This window comes from Dasypus novemcinctus, chromosome 8 (genome assembly GCF_030445035.2).
Source record: "Dasypus novemcinctus isolate mDasNov1 chromosome 8, mDasNov1.1.hap2, whole genome shotgun sequence".
NCBI lineage: Eukaryota > Metazoa > Chordata > Mammalia > Cingulata > Dasypodidae > Dasypus > Dasypus novemcinctus.
Genome location: NC_080680.1, coordinates 80469572 through 80495039, shown reverse-complemented (window position 1 = coordinate 80495039; position 25468 = coordinate 80469572). Strand labels below are relative to the sequence as shown.

The 25468-nt window shown below is 46.9% G+C and overlaps 3 protein-coding genes across 3 annotated transcripts; 2 read left to right on the top strand and 1 right to left on the bottom strand.

Annotated features, from left to right (window-relative positions):
- Positions 1 to 2040: 2040 nt before the first annotated feature.
- Positions 2041 to 5490, top strand: ARHGEF39 (Rho guanine nucleotide exchange factor 39). The gene is made up of 9 exons (XM_012524702.3): positions 2041 to 2247; positions 2426 to 2520; positions 2759 to 2879; positions 3104 to 3222; positions 3777 to 3847; positions 4039 to 4167; positions 4331 to 4560; positions 4820 to 4908; positions 5092 to 5490. Exons 1-9 carry the CDS (start codon positions 2110 to 2112, stop codon positions 5105 to 5107), a joined length of 1008 nt encoding a protein of 335 aa, XP_012380156.1. The 5' UTR covers positions 2041 to 2109; the 3' UTR covers positions 5108 to 5490.
- Positions 5491 to 5731: 241 nt separating this feature from the next.
- CCDC107 (coiled-coil domain containing 107) lies at positions 5732 to 8672 on the bottom strand. Its single transcript, XM_012524704.4, has 6 exons — positions 8494 to 8672; positions 8253 to 8404; positions 6505 to 6565; positions 6323 to 6413; positions 6113 to 6225; positions 5732 to 6029 (listed from the first exon to the last, which is right to left on the bottom strand). The coding sequence occupies exons 1-6, from the start codon at positions 8603 to 8605 to the stop codon at positions 5737 to 5739; spliced, it is 822 nt and encodes a 273-aa protein (XP_012380158.2). The 5' UTR covers positions 8606 to 8672; the 3' UTR covers positions 5732 to 5736.
- Positions 8673 to 23215: 14543 nt separating this feature from the next.
- SIT1 (signaling threshold regulating transmembrane adaptor 1) lies at positions 23216 to 25011 on the top strand. Its single transcript, XM_058302922.2, has 5 exons — positions 23216 to 23543; positions 23655 to 23790; positions 23879 to 23937; positions 24038 to 24099; positions 24189 to 25011. The coding sequence occupies exons 1-5, from the start codon at positions 23507 to 23509 to the stop codon at positions 24420 to 24422; spliced, it is 528 nt and encodes a 175-aa protein (XP_058158905.1). The 5' UTR covers positions 23216 to 23506; the 3' UTR covers positions 24423 to 25011.
- Positions 25012 to 25468: the final 457 nt, after the last annotated feature.

Here is a 25468-nt window from a genome sequence, read left to right as displayed (position 1 = left end):
CAGGGTTCAAACCCAGGGCCTCCTGACCAGTGTGGTGAGTTGACCCATCATCTTGTGCTGTGCTGATGCGCGCAAGGAGAGCTGTGCCACACAGGGGTGTCCCCCGCGTAGAGGAGCCCCATGCACAAGGAGTGTGTCCCGTAAGGAGAGCTGCCCTGTGTGAAAGAAGTGGTGCCACACACATGGAGAGCTGACACAGCAAGATGACATAACAAAAAGAGACACAGATTCCTGGTGCCGCTGACAAGAATACAAGCAGACACAGAAGAACACACAACAAGTGGACAGAGGGAGCAGACAACTGGGGTGGGGAGAAGGGGAGAGAAATTTAAAAAAAAAAAGAAAATTTAGGAGATTCTCATATACCCAAGGCCCTTCCCCTTTTCCACTCTCCCCTATTAATAACATTTTACATGTGGATGGTACATTTGTTACAATTGTACAAATATTAAGGCATTGCTACTAACCATGGTAAATGGTTTACATTATGGTTTACATTTTGCAGTTTAAACTCTTATAGGATTTTTCCCCCTCACTTTAATCCATATTTTATTCCTCTATCCTGAGGGCCCAGGGATGGCGATGCCCACTTCACCTCTAAATTGAGAGAGGGCTTAGATCCCACATAGCTGATGGATGGGATTCTCCTGCTTGCAGTTGTAGACTCTCTCAGTTCCTTGTTTACATCATTTTGAGTTCTCATATTATTCCATCAAATAGCTGTACCATAATTTTCTTAACCAGTTCTCTACCACTGGATATTTCGGTGGTTTTTATTGTAAACAAGGTTGTGCCAGAACATCTTGGAACGTATATTTTCGCCCATATCTCTATTTCTTTTTTTTTTTAAGTTTTATTTTATTTATCTCCCCCTCCCCCATTGTCTGTTCTCTTGTGTGCATTTGCTGTGTGTTCTTCTGTGTCTCCTTGCATTCTCGTCAGCACCTGGAATCTGTCTCTTTTTGCTGGATCATCTTGCTGTGTCAGCAGTGCGTGTGTGCAGAGCCACTCCTGGCGGCTCTCCTTGCGGGGTGCACTCCTATCTCATGGGGCTCTCCTACATAGGGGTCCCCTGCGTGGCATGCACTCCTTGCACACGGCAGCACGTGGGCCAGCTCACCACAACCACCAGGAGGCCCTGGGTTCGAAGTCTGGATCTCCTATATGGTAGTTGGACACTCTCTCAGTTGAGCCACATCCACTTCCCCATAAGTCTACTTCTCTAGGATGCATTCTGAGAAGTAAAATGCATAGGTCAAAGAGTATGCACAGTTTAAGATTTCTGATACCTACTGACAAAAGGGCACTGGTAGTTTACCCTTCAAGGGCTACTGCCAATTTTTCAAAAAGTATAAGTAAGGAAACCCTGGTCCATTTTATCTTAAACTGGACCGCACAGATTAACCATCTCAATGCTTTTTTGCCTTTGGTCGGAATTACAGCCAGTTCTAAATCACCACGCTGGTTATCTGCACCGCTGGCAAGAAGCTAATTAGCTGTCAGATTTTGGATCAGCATGAACCAAGAAAAGGAGTTAGTAACTTAAAACCTATAAACTTTCGCTCAAGGGCCAAAAATATTTCAAACTTTGTGACCTGTGCGGGTTCCTAGTAATGAAAATCCTGGGGACGTCTGGCCCCCAACCCCCTTCCCCAGGGTCTGTCACCCGCTCAGGGGAGACTGTGTATGTATCGCCCCCTTCCCAGTTCTACAGCTGGGACACTGGGGTCCTGCCAGCCTCTGCACTCCCATGTCTCCTGACCCCAACTTGCTGCCCCTCACTTACGGGCGATCCCCGCCTGGCCCGGTACCTGCAGCACCACCCGGTAGGTAGGGCAGGACCGGGGCGAAGACCCAGCGCTGTTGGGGAGCGCGTGGCGAGTTCTCGTTCTCGCCCGCCTGGCCTCCCGGCGCCCGGGGGCTGGGTCCCGCCCGCCTGGCCTCCCGGTGCCCGGGGCTGGGTCCCGCACGCCTGGCCTCCCGGCGCCAGGGGGCGCGCCTCCCGGCCCCTCCGCGGCCGCCCCCACGCGGCCCCGCCTCCGTGGCAGTTGGGGTTTGAATCTGCGGCGGGCTGCGGCCGGAAGTGGCGACCCCTTAGCCCGCCGGGCCATGGAAAGTCCGGGGCCCTGCGCGCGCTGCCCCTTGCAAGAGCAGCGTGCCCGGTGGGAGCGGAAACGCGTCCGCACTGCCCGTGAGCTTCTGGAGACCGAGCGGCGATATCAGGAACAGCTGGGGCTGGTGGCCACGGTGCGGGCCCGACACGGCCCGCGTGGGGCGGGGATCCCGGGGTGTGAGAGGGCTTTTGCGAGGTCGGTGACCGCGAATAAGTGGGCTATGCACCGTCCGCCTGCATGTTTGTAGCTGCGCCTCGGCCTTAGCCTCCTCTTCTTCCAGACTAACGTGCCAGTGTTCTCTCCTTCCTCAGTACATCTTGGGGATCCTGAAAGCCAAGGGGACCCTGCGACCGCCAGAGCGCCAGGCCCTGTTTGGGCCCTGGGAGCTCATCCACAGCGCCAGTCAGTGAGTGGAAGGGGCGCGGGGAGAGTGGGACGGTCAGCCCTGGCCAGTGGCAGGACACCGAGCTGGGAGTCGTCAGCTACCTCACCCGTGGCCTTGGCTGAGGGCTCTATCCTGCCCCAGTTTCTCCATCTGTAACATGGGTTAATAGCACTACCCCACGGGCAGGGTTATGAGGATTAAAGGAGGTGGTGCTTGAGAAGTTCTTGGGCTGCTCTCTCATTGGCCCTCGCCCACTCAGGGAGCTGCTTCACTACCTGGAAGAAGGGCACTGGGGACAGGGGCTGGAGAGCTTCTGCCCCCACCTGGAGCTCTACACCCAATTTGCTGCCAATGCAGAGAGGTCCCGGGCCACCTTGCAGGTAACCCCTCTTGCCCCACATTTTCCTTTTCAACTGGAGATCCAAGTTTCTTCCTGCGTTTATAGAGCCCTTTGGGTGCCTCCACTTTATGCTAAGTCCCCTGTAGGAAACAGGGTTTCTCGCAGAACACACAGCTTACTGAAGGCTGGGAATGTGTACACAGATGAATGCAATGTAAGGAGTGGCTTCCCTGCCTGCTGCCAACCCTTTCTGCCTTACTCCAGAAGCAGCTAAAGAAAAACAAACGTTTCCGGAGATTTCTGCAGCTTCAGGAAGGACGCCCTGAGTTTGGGGGCCTTCAGCTCCAGGACCTGCTCCCTCTGCCTCTGCAGCGGCTCCAGCAGTGAGTGAACTCACTCTGACTAGAGCCAGCTTCTCTTTTTCTGAGTCTGTATGACTCCTACCCCCAGATTTGTGGAGACCACGGAGTCTGTCCCAATTCCTTGCCTCTCCCCTGTGCCAAATTGTTCCTAAGAGCATTCTGCAAGAATAAATGTGAACCCTATGGACTACCTCAGGCTCTTAGCAGCTACATGGAGAGAGAGGGCCTGAGACGGGGTATCTAGGAAAATGTATTGAGGTAAAGAGGCCAGCCTAGCTTAGACATTTGTCTCTGGGGATGAGGTAAGGGATGATAGTCAGGTTGTCTGTAGCACCTCCTTGGGCTGGTTAACTTTCACCTTGGGATCTGGCCTCCTGAACTGTGGTCGTCTGCCCATGATTCTTCACTGTGGGACGGAGGAGGGTCATGTGGTGTGAGCTCAGGTTCTGGGTCCCAAATGAAACAGATCTTTCTTGGCACTGCAACCAAAATATGAGTAGGGTGTTCTGTGTACCAGGCAAGGGGATTTTGCTCAGCCTTACTTTCCCTCACAGACTTGAACTATCTGATTTCAGGTATGAGAATCTCATCGTTGCTCTGGTTGAAAACACGGGCCCCAACAGCCCTGACTACCAACAGCTCACGCGTATGTTCCTCGAGCTTCAGCTGCTTCTCCTCTATGCCCTTTCTAGTTCTGACCTCCAATGATGACTGCTGGTCTGGCCTTATCTTCCATTGACATGTATACAATGGCTCTGCTGGCCTCCACACTCCTCAAGAAGTAAGACCCTGATTCACTCTAGAATAGCCTGTCACTATCACCAGTTGTTATTCCAGGTGCTGCCCAGCTGGTAAGTGAGACTGCCCAGCGAGTCCACACTATTGATCAGGAACAGAAGAACGCCCAGCACCTACGCCGTGTCCAGGCTTTGCTCAGTGGACGCCAGGCAAAGGGGCTTACCTCAGGTGGCCTGCGTACTTTCCCCTCAATCCTCAGCTGCCCCTTTCCTACTCACCCTCTTCCTCTACAGAGCCAGTACTTGCCCTCTATTTCCCCAGTCGCTGTCCTTCTGTTCCTATCGTCATGGTCTTGGATCTGCACTAGAATAACAGCTTCCCCATCCCTCAGGGCGCTGGTTCCTGCGCCAGGGTTGGCTGCTGCTGGTGCCTCCTCGTGGGGAACCTCGGCCCCGCATGTTCTTCCTCTTCTCTGATGTGCTCCTGATGGCCAAGCCTCGACCCCCACTGCACCTGCTGCAGAGTGGAACCTTTGCCTGCCGGGCCCTCTACCCCATGGCCCAGTGTCAACTCTCTAGGGTCTTTGGTCACTCGGGAAGCCCTTGTGGTGGACTGCTCAGTGTAAGTAATAAGAGGGGATCCTGAGGTAAGATTGGGAGAGACCCAGAATATACCTCAAACCCCTATGGACCTGTTTATCTCTTCCGCCTGGGCCCCGTTTCATAGGAACTGAGCCATCTACATTGGGAGAGGATGGCTGGGTCCGGGGACTTATACATAGTTCTCCTCTCATCCCTAAATTACCTCCATGAAAACAGCAAGGCCTTAGCTTTTTCCTGGACCTTTCTGGCCCATGCACTAAGAGGTGCTCTCTCCCTAGCTGTCCTTCCCCCACGAGAAGCTACTGCTCATGTCCACAGATCAAGAGGAGCTGGCACACTGGTACCACAGCCTGACTTTGGCCATCAGGTAACTTGTGTTTTCCCCCCAGGAAGAATGCCATGAGGCCCATGAGGCTCTAACTACCATGGTGGAAATGAGCAATTCTAATCCTAGTTCAGGTCCTCCTGAACCTATCTGGGACCTCCTAATCCCATGAGTGATTTTGTCTGAGTAGTGTGCAGTGCCTGAACTGACTGTCTTCCTCTATAGCAGGCAGAAGAACTAGAGGAATTCTACAAATCCCAGAACCCAGGATACCTCAGGGACAGGTCAGAGGCACAAGTACAAAGGAATTTTCTTCAGTACTAAACAAAACACAGAACCCTTCGTGGTTTGAGAAGGGTCATTTTGTGCTTGCTTGGAGTCTAGGTCAGCTAAGTCATTTGACTAGCACTTAATCAGCGAACCAGAATCCACCCAACCGAACCCTTGGTTGAACCAGCCCCTCCAACACAGATGAGGGGATTTGAGACTGATAAGCTTGGTGCTATGTCTACGCCCAGTCCTGTATCAAGGTTGCTTTTTAAACATAGTTCTTTTTATGTTGTATATAGTTTCTGTAATTTTTTTTCCTACTGGATTTTAGTAAAGTTTTTTTTTGGGAAAGTCTTACCATTTCACTTATGCTATATGAGAAAAGGGATTTTTGTGCCCCGCAGGCTGGCATGAGGGTGGCCTCAGGAATACAAAGAAAAGAACTGGAGCTCCCTCTGTCTTCTCTGCTCTCTTCCTGGAGGGTAGTCTCTTTTTGTCCTAATAAGGGAAGCTTTTCAAGAAGGCCCAGTTGTCCTTAAGCACTTAGTTTGGGTGTGTGTATGACCAGCTGAGATGGAAAAAGCACTCAGGAGGATTCAGTCACAAGAACAGGCTTGGTTTTACTAAACCTTCAGCTGTTGTCCCTCCTTCCTGGTTGAGGCTGTGACTGAGGCACTCTGCTGCAGCCTTGCTGCATCTTTTCCTTAGGCCCTGCTCTACTTCCCAGGCAGTACTTAGGTTCCATTTCTTTGTGCCCCAGTTCAAGGGCTCCTCCCAAGCCAGACTGTCACCAGCTGCCGCCACAGCCCCCTCCTCCTCCTCTTCCTCCTCCTCCTCCTCCTCCAACTCTTCCTCCTCTATGCGTAAGTCCTCAGGAAAGGGTCTGGGGGCCTCTGTATGGGGAAAGATGAAGAACTGTTCCAGTTTCAGATACTTTGTCTCCGCCTGTATCAGACCCTTAACCCCAACTCTTTACCTGGTTCTGGAACCTCCACACCCTTGTCTGGCTTGCTGTCTTGTAGTAGCTGGTGGATGGTCTGTAGCTTCATGTTCAGAAGTTCCTTCTGGGCTCCAGCCAGAGTAGTCACACTGCAGAAATGTCCACTCAGGGGCTCCCGAGCCCACATTCCAACCCTTCCCACCTGCCACAAATTCCCCTGGCCACACGGTCATTACTCCTCCCTACCGCTCAAAAAGGGGATCCAGCTGGGCCATCAGGTTGTTCAAGTGCTGCTCTGTCTGGGCCAGCTGTTGGGTCAGCTGGGCCAGCTGTTGCTCTGGGGGAAAGGGAGAAAAAGAGGGCAGTGGTTACTTATCTTCTGCTTTCTCCTAATCTCCCTACCAAGTGTAGACTTCTCTAAAACCCACCTGACTGCAATGATTCCTTCTTGCCTGACTCCTTTTGGAGAACTGCAGCCTCATCTTCCCCCTGCTGTGGAAGAAGGAAAGGGCAGTACTGTAGCAACAAAGTCCTGCTCCATCACCTCAACCTCCAGAGCCATTAATGGGAGGAGGATATTTTGAGGTAGAGAAAGCAATTGGATTTTTACCTCAGAGAATTCAATCACATCTAGCCCAGCTCCTTACCCAATATGTCAATATGCCCTCACATGGTTATTGAGTCTGCCAAAACATCTCCAGAAGTGAGAAATTCTCTCCAGTTTGATATAGCTCTGGTTAGGTTTCTTTTTTTTTTTTTTTTTTTAAGATTTATTTCATTTATTTCTCCCCCTTCCCTATTTCCCGTTTCCCCTGTTGTCTGCTTTCTGTGTCCATTAGCTGTGTGTTCTGTGTCTGCTTGTATTCTCATTAGGCAGCTCCAAGGAACTGATCCTGTGACCTTCTGGAGTGGGAGAGCGGCGATTACTCTCTTGCGCCACCTGAACCCCGTTTTGCTATGTCTTCTTATTTCTCTCCTCTTTGTCTCTTATTGCATCATCTTGCTGCACCAGCTCTCAGCGTTGGCCAGCACTCCTGCACAGGGCAGCATTCCAGCGTGGGCCAGCTTGCCCTCACCAAGAGGCCCTGGGCATCGAACGCTGGACCATCTATGGTAGATGGGAGCCCAATTGGTTGATCCACATCCGTTTCCCATTAGATAGTTCTTAAAAGTCAAAATTCGTCCTTCACGTGTATACCATCTATGGTGCTGATTACAACCTTCAAAAATAATGTCTCTTCAATATGATAGCCCCTAAAGAATTTGATGACAGCAGTCATACTTCCCCTTCTCCATATCTTCTCTGGATTTAATAGCCCCAATCTTTTCAGCCATTGCTCATTTAACCCAGTTTTGTCTGGGTGCTTTACTCTGAGTAATACTCTTAAAGCAGTGCTCTGAAGAGAATAAATTCTCCAGGAGTATTCTGACCAGCAGGTGAAGCACAATACCTTGTTCATAACACTGATTTGGGAAGTATGTTGTCACATCACACAAGTGAGTTTATAGTCAACTAGAATGCTCAAGTCTCATTCATGGGTGCTGCTGCTAAATGTTTTTTCCAAACTGTACTTAGGTCTGAGAGTAAAATGTAGCTATCCTTGTTAAATTTCATCATTAAAGTTAGTCCCTCATCCTAACATGTCAGGTATATTGAGGATCATCACCATCCCACTTAGCTATCTCTTCCGATTCACATCGTCTCCAAATTTGTTCAGTCCTCTTTCTAAATCCAAACAATAGGGCCTGGGAGGTACAACTTTCAATTTAAACACGAAAACACTCTAAGTTCACATTTCAGGGTCCCCTGCCCCAGGAGAATTGAGACTGCTTGGTGGCTTGCCCTCTAGAAATAGTCAACCGCTTGGGCCAAGGTTGGGGTGTAACTGGGTTCAAATCTCAGCTCTGCCAGTTAAATCATGTCACCTTGTACAGGAGGCTTAATTTCTCTTCACTAGGCTCTTGGAAGGATTAGCTGGGACTGTTATTATGTACAATTTACCAAGGGCCCTTCACATTTATTATCTTGCTTGATTCTCAAAATAACCCCATAATGTTGAAAAGCCAACATTTTCAAATGTTTTTCACACGGACCAGAAGGTGTGTCTTGTTTATCTCGTAGCGCCTCTATGGGAGATCAAGGCCCAGGGCACCCCCACCGCCAGTTGTCCCGCACCTGTAAGCACTTGTACAGCACAAAAGCCACGACGGCCGCGGTGTACAGCGCCCCCAAAGGCAGCGCCCCAGCCCGGGCCCGCTCGCGCTGGTCCTTGGGCGGCGGTCGCCTCCGGGGTTCCGTGGCCCCAAAGCCGACCTGAGCGGGGTTATCTGCGGAGCGAGGGCAGAAGCGGGTCAGCGGAGCTGGATCTGGGACCCGTAAGCAGTCCCAGCCTCCCTCCAGCAGCCCTCGCTGGTACCTGGGTGTGCTCCGAAGTCGGGGCTAGGGCAGTCTCCGAGGACCCTGGGCAGCGCAGACACAAGCAGCAGCCCCAGCACACCCGAGAGCGGGAGAGAGACAGCACCCGCCATTGCGAGCCCACAGAAGTGGAGCTCCAGCGGCCCCAGGCGGTCCAGCGTTGGCCAGAGGCCCAGTGCGCAGGCGCCCTGGCCTCACTGGCAGGCCACGCCCATGTAGTTGGGGGCGGGACCAGCTCCTTATTTGCATAAGGTGTTGGTTCGGCTTTCGTAAATTAATTCATTTCTTATCTATTTAAATATTTCATTAGCTAGAATGGACCCCAGGAGCCTAAAGTCTTCGAAAATTGCGCCAAAATATGGGACGCCTTTAATCACACCACCAGTGCCCTCGCCCTAACCTTAAAATAAATTGCCTCTTAGACCTATAAAAGTGTAGAGGCCACACATAGTACAGCGGTTCGTGCTGAAGGCCTGTTTCCTAGGCTACAAACGGAGGACTTGTTCCTTTACTTTCCGCCTAGGGGAAAGTCCCCGGACCTCCGGCAGAGAGTGCCGCGTGCGCGTGCACGTTAGACCTCCTCACGGTTCACTGTAAAGCCCGCTAAGAAGCGACCCCGCTCCCTGGGTGGGGGAGCTGAGCGGCGTGAGAGCGGGGACGTCATCCGTCAGCATTTCCTAGTTACGCAGGCAGCGCGTCGTGCTGCGCGCCAACCGCACGGGGCTCATTCTCAGCGCGTTCTGCTTTTTAGAAGGAAACTCTCTCCTTATCAGAACATAACGCACAACTGCCCGTGAGGGAAATGGAGTTTCTTTACAATTTAGTAAACCGTTTCGAGTACCTGTTAACGGCCTCTATAATTTTTTTTCATAGTTCTCTTTCTGAAACCCCACCCTCTCCATCTGTCAAATGCCGTAATAGCTCCCATTTATCGGGTGGCATGACACACTGTAATAGAGTATGGGCTCTACTTGCCTGTGCTACAATCCTTGCTGCTATTCAAGAGCTAGTTGCCTCTGGGCAAATTACTTAATCTCTAACTGTGCTTCAGTGTCCACTCTGAGAAATGGGGATAATGATAGTGTGTATGGACCTCACAGAGCTGTTATGATGATTAAATGGAATAATCCAAGTAAAATGCTTAGAACTATGCCTGGCTATTAGTGATTTTTATCTGAGTAGCTACTGAGCCAGTATTGACACTATTTTAACTCTCTCCCAGACGCTGCGCCGCCCTGCGTACCGTCCACCCAACCTTTCTATCTCAGGTCGTGTGTTCCCTTCATTCAGAACCATTATCTCAATTTCCAGTTTATTCATTAGTGCAGTTGCTTTACTTTCAGTGCCATTAGACTGTAAATTCCATGAGAGCAGAGGCCACGACTGGTTACCCTTTTACCCCCTAAGCCTGACATTAGCAGTCACTCAAAGAACCTTTGTTGATGAATGAGTGCTCAAGACGCCCCAAAAGGTAAATATAACGGGCCTTTTAAAGAATGAGAAAACTGAAGTTCAAGAAGGCTGTTATTAATCGGTTAAGAGGCAGGACAGAGATTCTCGCCTTTTCTGTCTGTCTCCATATCATCTACCTCAGCACCCCAAAGCCCAAACCCTTACCCCTCCTGGCTTCCATAGCTTCTCCTGGCAGACTTAGGAATTCCATCCTCTGTTCTACGCTCGTTGTTGTTGTTGTTTTTAAAGACCTGTGTCACCTCATAGGTGGGCCGGCCCTTGGAATATATAATAACCCATCTCCCCAGTGTAGCAGAGTTAGACTCATTTATAATTTCCCTGCACATGGTTCTTCTGCCCCTTTGATCTGAACCTATAATTAGCACTATACCTGTTAAATATGTGTCCCAGAGGCTTATATCTTCCTGCCGTTCATTTGCCAGTTGAGCTGTGAATCTCAGCAAAGTTGCAGCCAACACCTACTCACCAGTTCATCAGACTCACCCAGGACAACTAACAAAAGGATGATGATAGACAATGCCCATCCCAAAAAACAGAGATTATCTACAACTGCAAGCAAGACAGTTCCATTCACCTGCCCTAAGGGATTTAGGCCCCTTCTCAATCAGAAGCAGATTGATTGAGGAATGAACAAACCTAAGGGGGAATGCAACTATGGACTAAAGAAGACATTATTATTCTAGTAATGGAAAAATATGTAACACTGATATAAAGACAGAGGTTCTGAGGACGGGAGAGAGAAGAATAGATGTAACATGGGGCATTTTGGGGACATTGGAATTGTTCTGCACTTTGCACTTTGTCAAAACCTATAAAACTGTGCAGTGCAAAGTGTAAACCATAGGTAAACTACAGACCATGCTTAGCAGCAATGCTTCAATTATGTGTTCATCAACTGTAAACTAATGTACCACATCAACGAAAGATTTTGTTAAAGGGGGAAAGTGTGGGAGAAAGAGAGGATGGGGTATATGGGAATCCTCTATATTTTCAATGTAACATTTATGTAAGCTAAAGCTTCTTTAAAAAAAAAAAAGTAAAAAAAAAAAGACCTATGTGATCTAATACCTCCCAACCTACCTACCTTACCAAACCCATTTTATAACACTCTTACTCACTCTCTTATAGCTACACAGGCTTCTTCCTGGGTTTCAAATTTATAAAGACTTTTTCTCCTTTTGGCTTTTTTTTTTTTTAAAGTACAGAGTTCCTATATAAACTCCTCCCCAAGTTTTCCCTATTAACAATTTGCTTTAGCATGCATGGTACTTTCAATGAAATGATATTTTTATAATTAACTATAGTCCATAGTTTACATTATGGTTCACTCTTTGTGTTGTACATTCAACTTTAAAAAAAAATTATTCTGACAAAATCTAAAGTTTCCCAGTTTATCTACCTTATGGATTTTTAAAAAAATTATTGTGGTAAAATACACATAACATAAAATTTGCCAAACATTTTTAAGGGGAATGAATTACACCCACAATGTTTTATAACCTCCACCATTATTTATTTCCAAAAATCTTCATAGCCCTAAACAGAAGCTCTGCATCCATTAAGCAATAAGTCCCCATCCCCCACCTCCCTACAGCCGTGGTAACCTATAATGGACCTTCTGCCTGCATGGATTTAGTTATTCTAGATATTTCTTATAAGCAAAATCATACAATATTTGTCCTCTTGTATCTGGTTTATTTCACTTAGCATGTTTTCAAGGTTCATCCATGTTGCAGCATGTAGCAGAACTTGATTCCATTTTATGAAGGAATAATATTCTACTGTATATAGATATCACATTTTGTTTATCCATTCATCTGTTAAGGGATAGTTGGGTTGTTTCCACCTTTCAGCTATTGTGAATGTTCCACATTGTCTTACTTCCTCTCCCTACCATATTGTCTCTTAATTGTCTGGGATTCATAGGGTCTTCTCAACTAAACCAGGAACTCTCTGAGGAAAGAAACCATGTTCCATTCACATTCCTATTTCCAGAGCTTGGTACATAAGCAGGAAATTGGTATATGATGATGCTAAATAAATGAATGAACGGAGGCAGGTTAGTCAGGGAAACGAGGGAAGGCAAACCACAACATGGCCAACAGACAACATGGCCAACAGACAACATGGCCAACAGACAACATGGCTGCGGACCTCACTGAGACCTTGAGTTTAACCTTCCTGGATATTCCAAACAGTCCTCACCACTGGCCCCCACTATTGGTGGGGGTAGCCAATAACAGCTGGGGCCCCTCTCATTAGCATTAGTAATGGGAGGGGTAATCAACAGTTTAATAAAGGTGACTGCACAAGCCAGATTTCTCTCTCTTCCAGTGGAGCCCACACCAAATCTTGGTGTGTATTTCCATCCTTCTCTCCCATTTCTCAGCAAGCTCTGAGAAATTTCCCAGTACTTTTTACTGACTTAACTAAACTGATGTGTCCTTATGATGTGGGCTATGGGTGGGAGGCTCTTTGTCTCTTCAGAGATAACCTAAGCTCTCTGACTTGTGGGTGTGATGGTAAGAGGCTGCAGTCCTGCCCTTGGTAACAATGGCAAGGACTCCAGTCCCAGGAAACAGTTTAACAATGCAAGGTCTATAAACTTTAAGTATTTAGGGGAAATGCAAACAAAATATGTTAAAAGCTTATCTAGAATGTCTGGAGTCCATGCTAAAAGCTTACCTAAGATGTGTAAGATATATATGCTAATTCAAGCCTATTGAGAACTGAAACAAAGGGACCATTTGGCCTTTCCTCTCTGTATAAAAGGGATTCAAAAATCTTGTTCGGGGCTCGGGATTCAAACAGAAAGCTCCCGAGTCCGGCCAGCCATCAATAAACCATTTTTCCTTCTCAAAATCATTCCTGAGTCCTGGCCTCTCTATACGCAAATAATTGAACTTCTCTCAAATTCTACAACACTTAAAATCTTTCATGCAACATAGCCGCGAACTGAGAGGAATCCAACACTTCCCCGCCTTCATTTTGTGAGCCAGCCAGGAGACAGAAAGGTGAGTGGTGTTCCCTAACCCCTGCCAGAGACTGGTGGATTTTAATTAAGGCCTGTCTGTGTCTTCTTTTGGTTCTGCCGTTTTAAAGAGGGTTCCTGGATAGGGGGTTCCTGGATAGGCTCCCACAGGACATAAATTTGGTCTGCCCAGACTTCTGGCTCCCTCTCTGGAGGTGGCAGGGACAAGTTCCCATGCTGTGTAGATCCAAAGATGTTCTGGGTGGCAGGTGAAACCACTTTTGAGACCTGACTGGGCATATGGCCTGAGTCAAGCAGGAGTCTGCTGGGAGTTTCCCAGGCCCTCTCTGGGAGATCAGAATGGCTATCAGCTTTGTATCATTTCCTTAGACTGCTAGTTAATTCCTTTTAATTAAATGTGCTTTTGATCTTCCAACTACTGCTGTCCTCATTTTGGGTCTGTGAGATGCTTTAGAATGTCTTAGAAACTGAAAATGCATTTGTTAGTGAGGCATGAGCCTCACCCGAAGTAGTGCCCTGAGGCTTTCCTCCTTTTCTACCTTGAGGAGGCTCTGAAATTGTCTCCGGGGTCCCTGAGGGTATTGGCCAGCAAATCACAGGACAATTAGGGTCAGTTCCTAAGACCTCAGCAAAGAAGGCAAAAGTGTTTAAAGGTCCCTAGCCAGGCCCTTTCCTAGAGGCTTGGGAGTTAAGGTCTGGGAACCAGACTCAGATGCCCCAAAGACCTCTAAGGCTCTGGGGATATCCAAAGACATGAAGCCCCCGATCTCTGGAACATGGGGACAGCAAGCAGGGCTCCCTGATTTCTAGGACCCTGACTCAGTGAGCCATCTATTCAACCAGGTCTAGTGGTGGGATACCAACCAGACTGATGAACGTATCTAAACCTCCCCTAGGATAATGGACACCTATTCCAGCATTCCAGCAGACTCCTCATTGGGGTGACTTATCAGAAATTGGGCTAATTTTTTCCTGCCACACCATGTGGCTACAGTATGACTGAGAGTGGGCTCTGTATGAGATCCTGAATTCCAGTTAAACCTGTGTAAGAGAGAAGGAGAAGACAGACAGATCTGAGGGCCAGAGACCACATGGCTGTGTCTCCTCGAAGGGTTGAGGAAAGGCACTAAAATTAAAAGGTTCCTAACTATTTCTAGCTCCCTACCTATTCCCTTGTAACACTCCATTCCTTCCAGCAAAAACTAGCCCTCACAGGGCTTTACCCCTTGCCAGTAGGTAACTAATAGGATATAATCCGCCAGAGCAGCCCCAATTCCTGTCTTGTCAGGGGCAGGGCTTCTCTGGATCCCTTAGCTCTGTACTTAGCAGCTGCCCGGGGATTTTCCTGTAGGAACTTAGCTGGAGGGTCCTGCACAAAGTTTCTGCTATGGACAGACACTGGATGCTTTGCATCTAGGTAATTCTAAAGCCAAGTCTTCCCTAAGCTAAACTAAGTGTATAAAATTCTCTCCTGTTCTAATCTGTGCTTGCTTTGTAGTCTGTTTGTGCCTAAGAACTTATAAATCAACTTTGGGATCCGCCTATTACAAATTGGGTAATGGTAAAAGATAACAACAACAACAAAAAAAAATGAGTCTTTAAATGTCAATACTATCTTGCAATTGAATTTGATATATATTTCAGAAGTGGAATTAGTTTAACCTTGGAAAAAGCAGAAAAACTTAGCAAAATTGTCACTAATAAAATTGCTTTAGTTTCTTAATGAACAAAGTGCTCAAATTATTTCTAAGTAGAAGCTTACTTAAAACAAAGAGTTAAGATCATTATATAGATGTCTTTATTTATAAAACTGCAGAAGGATAATGACTGAAATTATTACAACTGGGTGGATGTAGCCTAGACTTTAGCTATTGTAATGGTATTCTTAGACTAATTTACCTTTGTTTATGGCTACTTCATGCCTAGCTTGTGCTTGCAATAGTAATGGTAATTATAAACTAAACTTAACCATGATTATGGCTATTTTGTGACTGGCTTTGCCTCACTCTAAGAATCAGCCATTGTGGTGGTAATTGTAAACTGAGTTTGCCTTGTTGATGGCTACTTCAGGTCTAGTCTCACCCCTTGCCTTTGCTACTGGTTATTTCATGACAAAGGATAACTTCTGCTCTCTATGGCTCAGGTGAGAACAAACTTGAGAGACCCCTGTCTCCTGTCCTTCCACGGGTGCCAATAGCCCTGCTTTCTCTTGTGGCTCCAAGTGTGGACTAAATTGCTGCCTAGTGGCATTCTCAAACCTCAGGATTGGACGTCCACCCTTCCAGTGCAGCAGCCGAGGACTGGGAGTGGGGGCTTCCCACCCAGAGTGTTGATGTTCCTAAATGCAGCAAGTCGTGAGAAAAACCAGGTTTCCCTGAGACTTCAGTGACCTCAGTAAGTGTATACTGGAATTAGTCTTGCTCATCCAAGGTCTGCCAAAGTCAAAATGGGAAATAAGCAAAGTTCTGAAGCAAAGGAAAATTGTATTTTAAAGCATCAGGGACATTTTGGTTATAAGCTAGTAATTAAAGAGTGAAATTCTTATGCAAAACTGCATGGTCACAGTGCAACTTAGATTAATTAGAAATAGCCTTCAAAGACATCTTTTAAATGTTATTTTACAGTTAAACTTATTTTGTAAAAGAATGAAAGTTTTAAGTAACTTTAGTGAGTTATATTTTTGTGTAACTATTTGTGTCTGCCTATTTGCTCAGTGTACATCTTCATACATTAAAGAAGCTGGCTTGTAAGATGGGGAATCAATAGATGGAACTAGAACCTGGCAGAGTCCACATGGGCATCAATAACCTCAAGATGGCTGCTGGAATACCCTCCCCAAGATTCTGCCATGCAGTACAAGACTTCCTCCAGAAGCCAGGAGAAGCCCTGGATATTCCCCAAGGACTTTATCACTGGGCCCTCCTAGGAGATTAATGGGTGGGGTAATCAATCAAAACAGTAAACAGCTGGGTCTGCTCCTAGACCATTAGCAAAGGAGTGAAATAATTAACAGTTCAAAAAGCAGGTGCAAGTCCTGAATTCATGCTCTCTCGCCTTTGGACCCCTGTTCCTACCTTCTGTGCCCTGCTCTCACCGTTTTTCCTCTGCCATGATGGCCATGCAAGTAAAACCTGGGCATTTATAATCTATAATGGGGAATTGTAGTCTATAAATCATCCTGCTTTATCACTTTTCAGCCCCTTCTCTCTCTCACTGGGACCCATGATCTGTTATTTTCTCCCATTTCTTGTCCCTCCCTGCCTGAATAAATTACTGACTTAACTCACCCGACGTGCTCTTAAAATTCATTTCTGCAGCAAAGTCAAGAAACTAGACAAAATCCAGTAACATTAGGATGGTAATATCAAATAAAAATTCTTTTAAAAGTTCTATTTAAATTGTAAAATCAAATATGCACTTATATATTGGAATAAGTATTCCTGGAGCCCAAATTAGGCTGAACAGGATGGAAGGGTCATATAGAAATCTAAATATAGGAACTACTGGGAAGGGGAAAAAGATTTCCTGAGCTTTTTTACCTACCCAACCCCCAGGGCCATCTCTTTGCAAGAGCTCTGAGGGAGGGACTACATGTGACAGATTTAAAACTCTATCTTCTAGGCTGGGAAATTAAGAATCATAGCTTGTCCTATAATTCCCAAATTTAAACATTTTAATAGATTTAAAATAAGGGTAATAAATAGTCCTATTACCAAATTTCAGTAAGTAAAGGAAAAGTCCTTAAAAGCTATGGAAAGATCTTTTCTAAATTATAATTAAAACAAATTAAACAATTGTAATATATTCTAAAACCTAGCAGTATGGTTTTTTTTTAAAGATTTATTTTATTTATTTCTCTCCCCTCCCCCCGCCCCAGTTGTTTGTTCTCTGTGTCTATTTGCTACGTGTTCTTCCTTGTCTGCTTCTGTTGTTGTCAGCGGCATGGGAATCTGTGTTTCTTTTTGTTGCGTCATCTTGCTGCATCAGCTCTCCATGTGTGCGGCACCATTCCTGGGCAGGCTGCACTTTCTTTCGCGCTGGGCGGCTCTCCTTATGGGGCGCACTCCTTGTGCGTGGGGCTCCCTTATGCGGGGACACCCCTGCATGGCGGGGCACTCGTTGTGCACATCAGCACTGCACATGGGCCAGCCCCACACAGGTCAAGGAGGCCCGGGGTTTGAAACGCGGACCTCCCATGTGGTAGGCGGATGCCCTATCCACTGGGCCAAGTCTGCTTCCCTCAGCATGCATTTTAAGATTATTCACTGTTTTAGAGTTTTATTAAAGAAGAGGTTTTAGCCTTCTGTAAAGAAAGGGGAAAAAAAATTCCTTACACAAAGTATAATTTTTTCCAATTTTTTTTAGCTTGGGTGTAATCTTCCTAGGGTTATAAAATATCAATTAAATAAATTAACATTACATGTATTAAATTTTTAAGATGATAAAGTTGTACGTTCGTGTTTAATGAAATTAAGTTAAAGAAGGAAACGTAGATCTGTCCTCTCTTAAATGAATAAAGTAAATTTCATTAGTTGCTAACTGTAATGTTTTTTAAAAGATTTTGTTATTTATCCACCCCACCCCCGTTGTTTGCACCCACTGTCTGCTCTGTGTCTGTGCATTGTGAGCTATCTGCGTCTGCTCATCGTCTTCTTTTTTTTTTTTTTTTTTAAAGATTTATTTTTTATTTCTTTCTCTCCCCTTCCCCCCTCCCCCAGTTGTCTGCTCTCTGTGTCCATTCACTGTGTGTTCTTCTGCAACAGCTTCTATCCTTATCAGCAGCACGGGAATCTGCCAGCTCCACACGGGTCAAGGACGCCCGGGATTTGAACCGCAGACCTCCTATGTGGTAGGCAGACGCCTTATCCACTGGGCCAAGTCTGCTTCCCTGCTTATCTTCCTTTAGGAGGCACTGGAACCTGAAACCAGGACCTCCCATGTTGGAGGGAGGCACCCAACTGCTGGAGCAACATGCGCTCCATGCCTGCTGTGTCTCTTATTGTGTCTCCTCATTGCACCAGCTTGCTGCATCAGTCCTTTGCATCAGCTTGCTACCTTGCTCATTTATTTAGGAGGCACTGAACCAACCCAGGGGGAGATGGGTGCCCATGTGGGAGATGGGTGCCCAACTGCTTGAGCCACATCTCCTCCCTACTAGTTATAATTTAATAAGCTTAGTTAAAGGTAAAGTAACTTACAAGAAGTTTATGAAAGCATCTTCTAAACTGAAGCATTTGAATAGCTAATTCCAGGAAGCCATTATTAATTAGAAACCTAAATTGATATTAGTAACAAAAAATAACTTCGTAATAGGAAGGCCTGTCAGAGGCCACCTCAATCTACACATTAAGGTGATAGTAAGGAAAGATAATCTTAGTTCCAATGAGAATCATAGATTTTTGTAAAATAATGGAGAAAGTAGTTTTTTCCTGTGCGGCTAAAGTAAAATACCTGTTAATTAACATCACCATGCTAAAAGCGTAAAAGTAAAAAGCAAAGTACTGAAATAGTTAAGTTCATGTGATATATTATACATTGCATGGGAAGTATTTAGAAAGTGTATGAAAATTAAAAGATAAGATTTTAGTATCATCATATTCTTTTGTACATTCAAACCAGGCCTTCAATACACTGCATTTTGTCTCTCCCTTGAGTTCTTGGCTAGGTCAGTCACTGACTCCTAAAACAATAAACTATATACTACATCTCTGGTTGTGCTCCTAAAGTGGATGGAGAGTATGTTGCAGTTTTGGACTCTTGCAGTGGCTGGCAATAGCTCGATATAGCCAGTTATACAATGTACATTGCCGCCAGGTTGACTCTGTTTCTTAGTGCTGAAGGGTGCTGTGCACAAGGCCAGTGAAACAGTGGAGACTTACCTTCCTAGTCTCTCTCTAGGGTCAACTGTGCTGCAGCATACTGGCTGTGTGAAGGGCATGCCAAGTGGAGCAATGATTTCCAGGGCAATGTAAGTAGAACTTAAACACAACTGGCATTATGGCCTGCTCTCATGGAGAGATAACATGTATGATACTGCAAACCTGGAGCTTAGATCTATTAATTGCAGCTCAAAGAGGAACTTGTGCATTGATTAGCATTAAGTGCTGTTCATATATCACTCCTATTCTAGATACATGCCCTATGATTGTGATGATGTCTTTTCTATTCTACATCATATGCAGAGGGATATTGAACATGTTAAAAGTCCTGGTAAGGGGAAGCAGATGTGGCTCAAGTGATTGGGCTCCCGTCTACCACATGGGAGGCCCTGGGTTCAATTCCCAGAACCTCCTTGTGAAGGCAAGCTGGCCCACGCTGTGGAGAGCTGATGGCCCATGCCTGCAGAAAGCTGACGACCTGCGCCTGCAGAGAGCTGATGACTTGCACCCACGGAGAGCTGGTGCAGCAAGATGACTCAACAAAAGGGAGAGAAGCAGACATAGAAGAATGCTCAGTAAATGGATGGAGAGAGCAGACAGCAAGCAAGCTTCAAGGGGATGAGTAGATAAAATAAATCTTAAAAAAAAAAAAAGTCCTGGTAGGGAAACAGATGTGGCTCAAGTGATTGAGCTCCCAACCTACCCACATGGGAGGTCCCAGGTTCAGTGCCCAGTGCCTCCAAAGAAGATGAGCAAGACGGAGAGCTGAAGCAATGGGCAGGTGGCAGCGAGTTGACCCAACAAGATAACACAACAAGAGACACGAGGAAAACACAATGAGAGACACAACAAAGCAGGAAATGGAGGTGGCACAGGTGATTTGGTGCCTCCCTCCCACATGGCAGGTCTTGGGTTTGGTTCCTGTTGCCTCCTGAAAAGAAGACCAGCACACAACAAGCAGACACAACAAATGCAAACAATGAGGGAATGGGGAGAAATAAATAAATTAAATAAATCTTAAAAAAAAAAAAAGTCCTGGTAAATTTAATTAAGTTTCTAAGTAGTTAATGAATGTCCCTATAAGACAAGAGAATGGCACTCTTAAGTACTGTCTTTATTTTGCTTGCCATATACTTGTCTTGTTGCCTATACTGTCTTTGTGAGTTGATGTCTAGGACAGTGCCTCTCCATACCTCTCCTAGCTTTCCTAGGCATAACCCCTGGTGTGGGAAATGGGGTTGGAAGTTTATATCCAAAAACCCAGCAGGTCTACCAGAATCTCTCCCTAGAGTTAACCGACAGCATAAAAGAACTCAAGGAAGAATGCTGTTTCCCATCAACTTTGGGAGGAAACAGCCTCTGAAGGAACCTGGCCTTTCTCATTCTCTGCGATCCAGTGTGTCTCGGCTGGTCGCCTTTTGGGGCCTACCCACTACCACTGTCTTTATCCTTTTAGTGGGACCATGCATTTTCAAAATTCTAATTAAGTTTATTTCTTACAGAATCAATGCCTTATTAGTCATGTGGGGATTTCATCCAGTTCCAACCAGGGTGCCAGACCCATCTTCCCTCGACCTCAATAGAATAGCCAGAGAAGTTTACACCCTGTCAGGCAAGGACTATTGCCCTAACCAGTAGGAAGTAACTACCGAAGAATGCCCATCACTCTTCAGCAGCCCCTTCAGAACAAGGGCGTGAACTCTCTGAGGAGGAAGTTGAGGCAGGTTAGGCAGGGAAATGAGATAAGCCACAACATGGTCGACAGACAACGTGGCTGCAAGACCTCACTGAGAATTTGAGTTTAAACTTGAGGTCCTGGTTTCTCTTTCTGGGACCTCCCCTTGGCCCTGGATATTCCAAACAGTCCTCACCATTGGCTCCCACTATTGGTGGGGTAGCCAATAACAGCTGGGGCCCCTCCCCTTAGCGTTAGCAATGGGAGGGGTAATCAATAGTTTAATAGAGGTGATTGTGCAAGCCAGATTGCTCACTCTGCCTAGAGGAGCCTACACCAAATCTCAGTGCATATTTCTGTCCTTCTCTCCCATTTCTCAGAAAGCTCTGTTCTTTTCCCCTTTTTCCCAGTAAATTCTTTTTACTGGCCTAACTAAACTGGCATGTTCTTAAATTCTTTATACAACATAGTTAGAACCTAGAATCATACTTCCCCATTCTTCAGAAATATGGTGTATCTTCTTGTCTTTCCATAAAGGTAGGGGGAATGGCAGGACAGGGTGACATTCTCCCTCAGGGGAACTGCCATAGGCTAGCCAGAGATACATTGAGAACCCCGCAAAGCAGGGTAGCCCAAACTTTGACTCTAAGGCAACTGGCATGTCCATGTAAATAAGTAGTGGAGGCCAGGTGTACAATGATAAATGGCCCCCAACTCCAGCTGATTATTGCTTTGGGGAACTTCTGATCCACTTCTGCCAGATGCAATTTTTTCAAAAGAATCAATAAAACAGGATTTTAAAAATTGGAAAATCTCTCTACTTTTAAATGTTGGCAAGGAAATAGTGGCATACTTAAATAATATTTGACACTGGAATGTATCATTTTTTTCAAATTCTCCTCCTTTACATGGAAAAATTATTTTCAGTAGTAATCATGAAATGAAATTAATAATAAAGGCCAGAAAGGAAATTCATATGGTGAAGATTTTCTTTTACTGAACTTTATATATGTAATCAGGCCTGTATTTAAAAAAAAGCAAAACAAAACATAGTTAAAATTAAAAATTAAATAAGCACTATAGAACAAGAAGTGAAAAAATAATGAGTTAAAACTTCTTAATCATATTTTGTATTTTTTAGAAAAGGGGCTAAAAACTTATATGAACCTATTGATCTATCTGATGCAGACCATGACAATTTCTGGTTTTGACCCCAAACATCTGCAAATTTTTCAATGACTTTGTCCAAAGTTATCTTTGCATATTCATATTCAATTGACAGTATAATTGGCTTTGTCAATCTTTGCTCATAGTTGATCAACCAAAGAATACTTTTTATTAATTTTCACTTAAAAAGGTTCTTTCACATGAAGCAACAGACATATAAATAGTTAGAAAAAGTCTTAAACATAAGGATAAGTTTGGCAAAATGGTTTCATAAAAACCATTTTACAGTAGATTCCAGAAATTTGAAATATAAATAAAAGCTACAAGTGGTCACGTAGAAAGACATACTTAAAAAGTTCAATTTCTTTAGATTCCAGAAATTTCAAATATAAATAAAAGCTACAAGGTCACATAGAATGACATGATTAAAAGGTTCAATTTCTTTCTCTTTACAATCACTGTGCTATCATTGTTTATTTTAAATCTTTTGTTTAAACGCAGGGACATGTAGTATCACAGGAGTTGTAGACAGAAATTGTGCCCAGAGTGAGTTTAAACAATTCCAAGCCATTATGAATTAATTCTAGAAATGAACACATCTCAATGAATCTGCATGGCTCAGGGGCCAACTGTATAACTGAGAGTTCTCCAGATTCATGTCCATGTAGATTACAAAGCTTATTAAAAGATAATAAAAATGTGCTAATTTGAAGTTTGTATATTAGTAAAATTGTCCAGTAACAACAGTAATATAGAACTTAGAGCTACAAAAGATTTTTCAGGGAGGAGAATTTTATCACTGACATTCTTTGGAGTTGCTGTTACATGGTGATAATAAAAAGGAGACATTTTAAATAGTTGTTATTGCTGTGTATTTACTTTGAAATTCCCTATAGGAATGCGAACCCTTTCTGTCTGCAGCTGTAGGGGCAGCACCTCTCTTACTTTAACAACGTTGTATGGGCCAAAGAAAATACATCTCTGACCGCTGATTTAAGGTTTATAATATTTGAAATTTAAAACCCGTCTTCCCAGATTGGTAGGTATCCCACTCCCCAAGGTGAAAGAGCACAAAAACAGGGCTCAGCGCCTCAGGAGAGTCCTGCGTGGGACAGGCCTTTCTTTTAACTATTGAGCGTACATTTCTGGGCCAGGCGAATGTGGGTGTGGGGTGTGGGGTGGGGATCTAGCTTCCCTGAGTCGGGCAAACGGTTATCTAAGCACATTGCCCTCAGGTCGGGTCAGCCTTAGGGGGTGGTGGGATTGGAGGGGCAAGGAGCCCTCCCCATTCCATCCCACTCCACAGTGTGCTCACTGAGGTTTGCATTTGCCTTCCCTGGGAGAGAGAAGTTTGGCACGAAGAATGAGAGAGTCTCTGTCTTAAGGCCTGGCTGCCTGTCCTCCCTGCCTCACTTGCGAGGTCTGCCCCCCTGGGCAATTCACTGCTCTCTTCTTTCTCTCTCCCTCCCTCCCCCACCCGAGTGTTCAAGGGCTCACCTGCACAGTGGCACAGTAAACTCAGGCCGTCCTCTCTTCTCTTAGGCCAGAGTCGTGTGAAGGGCTGCGAGGGGTGGGGGAAGCTTGGGAGCTGCAGGAAAGGCACAGGTGCAGGGCGGTGTCTTCATTTTTTCACTCAATCCCTCCCCTCCTCCTTCCTCCCCGGAAACCAGCTACTTTGCCACCACTAGTTTTGGGGATGCTGAGCTGTGGGGCCCAGGCCAGAGAGGAGTGGGAGTGAGGGGGGCTGCAGCAGCTGCCAGGCCATGAGCCAGGCTGACCTCTCCGCTCAGGGCAGGGGGCTTGCCGGCTTGGTTCTCACCACGCAGTCATGAGCAGCGGTGGCAACTGCACGGATCTCGCACCAGGTGAGCTGGGTGGGGCAGGGGTTCCTTGGGGGAGGGGTCATGTAGCCCCACGTCCCATCTACTGGGAGCTGGGGGCTTGGGCTGGGCAGTGACATCCCTCCGTGTCCACAGGATTCCCCTCCATGGCCCAGGCTTGGGGATTATGGGCCCTCTTCGGGGCTGTGACGCTGCTGCTTCTCATTTCACTGGCTGCACACTTGTACCGATGCACGAGTGGTCGGAGCAGGAATTATCCGGAGCAGGGACGGTCAGTGGGACCAGCAGGGCGATGGGTTGATCGGGAGCTCTTCCTTACCAGGAAGCCCCCACTCATCCCCCAAACTCTTGTGTTTCAGCCCTGGAGGGTCGGTGGAAGAGGTCCCCCTGTACGGGAACCTGCATTATCTGCAGACAGGTAGGGAGCTGGCAGAAGGGTGGGCCCAGGGGTCAGTTCATGGGGTGGGAGGTGGGGGTGGTGATGCCAGGGCTGACCAGATTCCTGCTTCCTGTCCCAGGACGGCTGTCTCAACAACCAGGGCCAAACCATCAAGATTCAGCCCCTGGAGGCCCTGCCAGGGTGAGTCGGCTGTGGCTGAAGAGGTGGGGGGAAGGAGGTGGGGACTTTGCTGAGGGTCCAGTGAGCATCTAACAGCCTTGCACCCCCAGGCTGCAGAGGAGGTGATGTGCTATACCAGCCTGCAGCTTCGGCCTCCGCAAGGCCGAACCCCCAGCCCCGGGACCCCCATCAAGTACTCGGAGGTGGTGCTGGACTCTGAGCCAAAGCCGCAGGCCTCGGCCCCCGAGCCAGAGCTCTACGCCTCAGTGTGTGCCCAGACCCGCCGAGGCCGGGCTTCCTTCCCCGATGAGGCCTACGCCAACAGCCAGCCGGCACCCACCTGAGAGGGCCCGGCACAGCGGGGCCTGCACGGCCCCAGCCTCACGTTGCAGGGCGGCTGCTACCCTGTCTGGGGCATGGTTGTTTCTCAGCCACCCCCAATGACAGGGAGCTGGTGCCCTGTCACAGGAGGTGAAGGTGACCTCCCCCACGCTGCCTATCTGAGCTGTGAGGGTGACATCTCCGGGGAACAGTTTCTTGAGGATGGAAGAGGCGAAGGCAGGGGCCTCCTCCCCACTTTTTTTTTTTTCTCTTTCTGTCTTTTCCTCTCAGCCCCCAAACTCCCAGGTTCTCAAATCCTCCTCCTCTGGATCCTCCCCACTCCCCCTCCCTGACAGTCTCAAGCCCCCCCCCATCTCAGTGTCTCCTCAGGCACAGGATGTGGGCAGTGGGGGCGGGGTAAGAGCCTGAGAGGATGGGGGCATGAGTGGATACTCTCCTTAGGAGCCGCCAGGCTGGAGGGGTCATGGAGCCGAGGAATCTGAGGGACCCAAGTCTGGCCCTGACCTGGGAACCCTGGCAGGAGAATTTCAGTTTCTATCCTGCTGCCTGTGTCATGTCCCCAACCTTTCAAATAAAACTTCTCAAAAAGTGTTTATCTCTTACCTAGAGGGCTGCAGACCTGTAACAGGACAGAGACGGAGGGGGCATGAGCTTTGCTGTTTGCACAGAGCACTCCTGGGGGCGTCTAGCTGGGGAAGGGGGGCAACAACAACACGGCAGAGGTGGGTCCTGGGGGTGGAAGTTAGAGCCCAGGTCCTCAGCTGCTCTGGCTGGTGCTAGGACGTCTCCAGAATTTGCATTCACCTGGGGCCTGCAAGTTCACCGCCCCTCAGCTGCTCTCCCCTTGACCTCTGTAATTGTGCTGTTGCCCCCCTCTAACCGGCCTAGCCTCTCCATCATTTCCCCCAGGAATCCTCCTCTGGCTCCCCATGTGTCCCACCTATCCCCCATTTTGGCATCGGCGGCCCAGCAACCTCGTTCCTCTCTCTGTCATCCATAGGCCTCCACTGGCACCACCTTCATTTTAATTCTCATCCAATGCCTGTCT

Coding starts and splice junctions, on each gene's coding strand:
- ARHGEF39 (XM_012524702.3), top strand. CDS start 2,110: ATGGAAAGTCCGGGGCCCTGCGCGCGCTGCCCCTTGCAAGAGCAGCGT. Junction 3,848..4,038: donor TGACTACCAACAGCTCACGC/GTATGTTCCTCG, acceptor TTGTTATTCCAG/GTGCTGCCCAGCTGGTAAGT. Junction 4,561..4,819: donor CTTGTGGTGGACTGCTCAGT/GTAAGTAATAAG, acceptor CTCTCTCCCTAG/CTGTCCTTCCCCCACGAGAA.
- CCDC107 (XM_012524704.4), bottom strand. CDS start 8,605: ATGGCGGGTGCTGTCTCTCTCCCGCTCTCGGGTGTGCTGGGGCTGCTG. Junction 6,414..6,504: donor GAAGGAATCATTGCAGTCAG/GTGGGTTTTAGA, acceptor CCTTTCCCCCAG/AGCAACAGCTGGCCCAGCTG. Junction 6,226..6,322: donor CTGGATCCCCTTTTTGAGCG/GTAGGGAGGAGT, acceptor ACATTTCTGCAG/TGTGACTACTCTGGCTGGAG.
- SIT1 (XM_058302922.2), top strand. CDS start 23,507: ATGAGCAGCGGTGGCAACTGCACGGATCTCGCACCAG. Junction 23,544..23,654: donor CTGCACGGATCTCGCACCAG/GTGAGCTGGGTG, acceptor CCGTGTCCACAG/GATTCCCCTCCATGGCCCAG. Junction 23,791..23,878: donor AATTATCCGGAGCAGGGACG/GTCAGTGGGACC, acceptor CTTGTGTTTCAG/CCCTGGAGGGTCGGTGGAAG.